The sequence below is a fragment of the Cynara cardunculus genome, unplaced genomic scaffold (genome assembly GCF_001531365.2).
Source record: "Cynara cardunculus var. scolymus isolate 2C unplaced genomic scaffold, CcrdV1 Un_Scaffold_7749, whole genome shotgun sequence".
In the NCBI taxonomy this organism is placed as follows: Eukaryota; Viridiplantae; Streptophyta; class Magnoliopsida; order Asterales; family Asteraceae; genus Cynara; species Cynara cardunculus.
Window position 1 is genome coordinate 8,318 of NW_020203736.1, and position 3,196 is coordinate 11,513.

Here is a 3,196-nt window from a genome sequence, read left to right on the forward strand (position 1 = left end):
AAAATATCCGGCAGCCGGATCCGCCGGAAAAATAATTTCATTATAAAAAAAAATTTGTTTATTTTTTCAATAAATATTTAAATCCTGTAAATCTATAAAAATATGGATAAAACTAAAAAATTAAAATGCAACCAAATATCATACATTGATTAAAGTAAACAATTGTTACAAAACATATACAATTTTAAGTATCACAAAATGTTACAAACAAACTAAATTATTCCAAATAAACAAACAGTATTCAATTAGATGGCGGTGGGAATTGTGATTGACGGAGTTCGTTAACCAAAGCAGTCATATTCATTCGTCCTCAGAGTCACTATCCGAGTATTGGAACTCCTCTTCTTCGTCAATACTCTCATCAACATGCCAGTTGTCGCGACGATCGTTGGCAACTTCGATGTCGTCTTCCCCTGTGACAAGCTGGATTGGTTCTTGAACATCTTCGTTTCTCTCATGTTGGGTTATTCGTTCATTTTCCTGGAAAAACTGTTCATCGTCTATATTTTCATCATCCGATCGGACTTCAGGGGTACTCGATGCTAAGTCATAGACCCCTCTTGGCTTTGTTTCACCACAGACCACCAATCTTTTAATAAATTTGATGGATATGGTACATAATAGACTTGTTCATCTTGTGACGCTAGGATGAACGGGTCGTCTGAACGAAGCCTTGATCTATGTTTGACGTCCACGATATTATGTTTTGGGTCAACTCGGACGCCGTTAACTGTGTCAAACCATGTGCATCTAAATAGTGGGACGACACAGCGACCGAGCTCATACCCATGATATTCTATATCAAAGACTTCATCCAACAAGCCATAGTAGTCGGCCTCGGAATCCGAGTAACAAGACCCTCTCACGCATACTCCACTATTATGTGTGGTGCGATTTCTACCATGAGTTAGCGTGTGGAACTTGTAACCGTTTACGAATAACCCCGGGTGTGTCCAAATCGTATGTAACGGTTTGTATGCCAAAATCCTAACAAGTTCTGAAGCAGGGTCTGACCGAGACATAACCTACAATCATGTCATTTGTAATATTTTATTAAGTACATATAAAGAATGATGAATTAAAGTTAATATGTATACACTTACGTGGGCATGAAACCATTCAGCAAAGTGATCGCCCCTACGTTTGTCGAGACCCACATCATCAATATATGGTTCTCTATTTAGGACCTCCTTATTGAAGATATCTATGAACGGAAAAACTTCTTCATAATTCAGTAAAATGTAGGTATGAGCTTTGTGCATATCTTCATCTGATAGATTAACATGCGTTCCGCCTTTATTAAATAATCCTCGACATGGAGTTTTAGATATACTTAACCGTCGGTCTGAAGACGAACAATCGGGGGCAAAATTTCGAGGCTCACGGTTCATACGTGTCTCTACCATTGTTCCAAAATACAGCAAGCAGTAGGTAGATAGTTCATTAACCAAATATGCTTCTACAATTGACCCTTCTACCCTTGATCTGTTTCTCACTGTCCTTTTCAACGACCCTAGACGTCTCTCATAGAGATACATCCATCGATATTGAACCGGACCTCCAACTATTGCCTYRCGWGCCAAATRTACCACAAGGTGTTCCATGGAATCAAAGAATCCCGGTGGGAAGACTCTTTCCAACTTGCAGATAGTTTCCACTATACTTGTCTGCAATTGAACCAAGTCGTCAATATGTAACACCTTTGAGCATATTGCAGGAAAGAATGTGCACAACTCAGTGATAGCATCCCATATTGGAGCCGGTACCATCCCTTTTATAGAAAGAGGTAGCAGCCTTTGCATGAACACATGACAATCATGACTTTTGAAGCCATAAAAACTACCATCTTCGACGTTTACTAATGCACCTAGGTTAGAAGCATAGCCGTCTGGGAATTTTAACTTCTTCAATTATTGGCACACCTTTCCTACTTGTTGTTTATTCAATGAATAGGAAGCTTTTGGTTTAAATATTTTATTTCGTTCCTCCCTCACATGCAACTCCGGTCGATTGCAGTATTCTTCAATGTCTTTCCTTGCTTTTACGTTGTCCTTCAATTTTGGGGTGTCCATGATGGTGTGAAAGATATTGTCAAACACATTCTTTTCAATATGCATTACATCAATGTTGTGTCGGATCAACAAAGTGTGCCAATATGGCAACTCCTAGAAAATGCTCTTCTTTACCCAATTGTGGGTTATCCCAAAACCCACAGGCTTCCTATATTGCCTTGAACCGTGTGGGACTCCATCATAGACCGTAGGAAGGCTACAAACTTGTGTCCATATTTGCTCCCCAGTTAGAAGAGGGGGTGGACCAACTTTTTCAACATGTCCAACACGAAATTGGTTTCTATCACGCCTGAACGAGTGTCTGATTGGCAGAAACTTGCGATGACAGTCAAACCAACACGACTTCCCTCCGCTTCGCAACTGAAATGCACATGCATTACCCATGCAATATGGGCAAGCTAACTTGCCATGTGTGCTCCAACCAGACAGCATGGCATAAGTAGGGAAGTCACTAACCGTCCACAACAATACAACCCTCATTGTGAAATTCGTTCGTCGATGAGCGTCATATGTAACGACACCGTCAAAGAATAACTTCTTCATCTCGTCGATCAAGGGCCGAAGAAACACATCCAAGTTCTGCCCAGGGCTCTTCTTGCCGGGAATCAGCAAAGCCAGGTGGACGTTCCAGTTTTTGATGCACATCCAAGGTGGTAGATTGTAGTTTGTAAGAAAAACAGGCCATAATGAGTATGGACTTGAGTTGGAGTTATTGGGATTGAAACCATCTGTACATAATCCCAAACGAACATTCCCAATCTCTTGAGCAAAATYGGRATGCATCCTATCAAAATGTTTCCAAGCCTCCCCATCACTCGGATGTACCATCTTTTCCGTCTCGGTTTGATGATGTTGGGTCAGCAGACTCGGTGTTCCCTCGGCAGGTCAAATCCTCGTCCTTAAACCCACCGCTCCTGTAGCAATGCAGGAGCATCCCACATCGGTGAGGCTAGGGATTCTTCTCTTCCTTATAAGGAAGAGGGAGTCTTCTCCTACCAGTGACGCATTTTAGAAAGCAAAACCATGAGGGGTTGTTGCCGTGCGGGGAAACCTCGGGGCAGCCCAGAGCGGACAATATCACGTGGGTGGCTCCCTAGTGCAGTTACCGGTCCAACAATTGGTAT

At 41.8% G+C, this 3,196-nt stretch overlaps 1 protein-coding gene across 1 annotated transcript; it reads right to left on the minus strand.

Moving 5' to 3' along the window:
- Nucleotides 1-300: 300 nt before the first annotated feature.
- On the minus strand, nt 301-2,900 carry LOC112504995. The gene is made up of 4 exons (XM_025108944.1): nt 2,187-2,900; nt 1,104-1,667; nt 787-1,025; nt 301-589 (listed from the first exon to the last, which is right to left on the minus strand). The coding sequence occupies exons 1-4, from the start codon at nt 2,898-2,900 to the stop codon at nt 301-303; spliced, it is 1,806 nt and encodes a 601-aa protein (XP_024964712.1).
- Between the last annotated feature and the right edge of the window lie 296 nt (nt 2,901-3,196).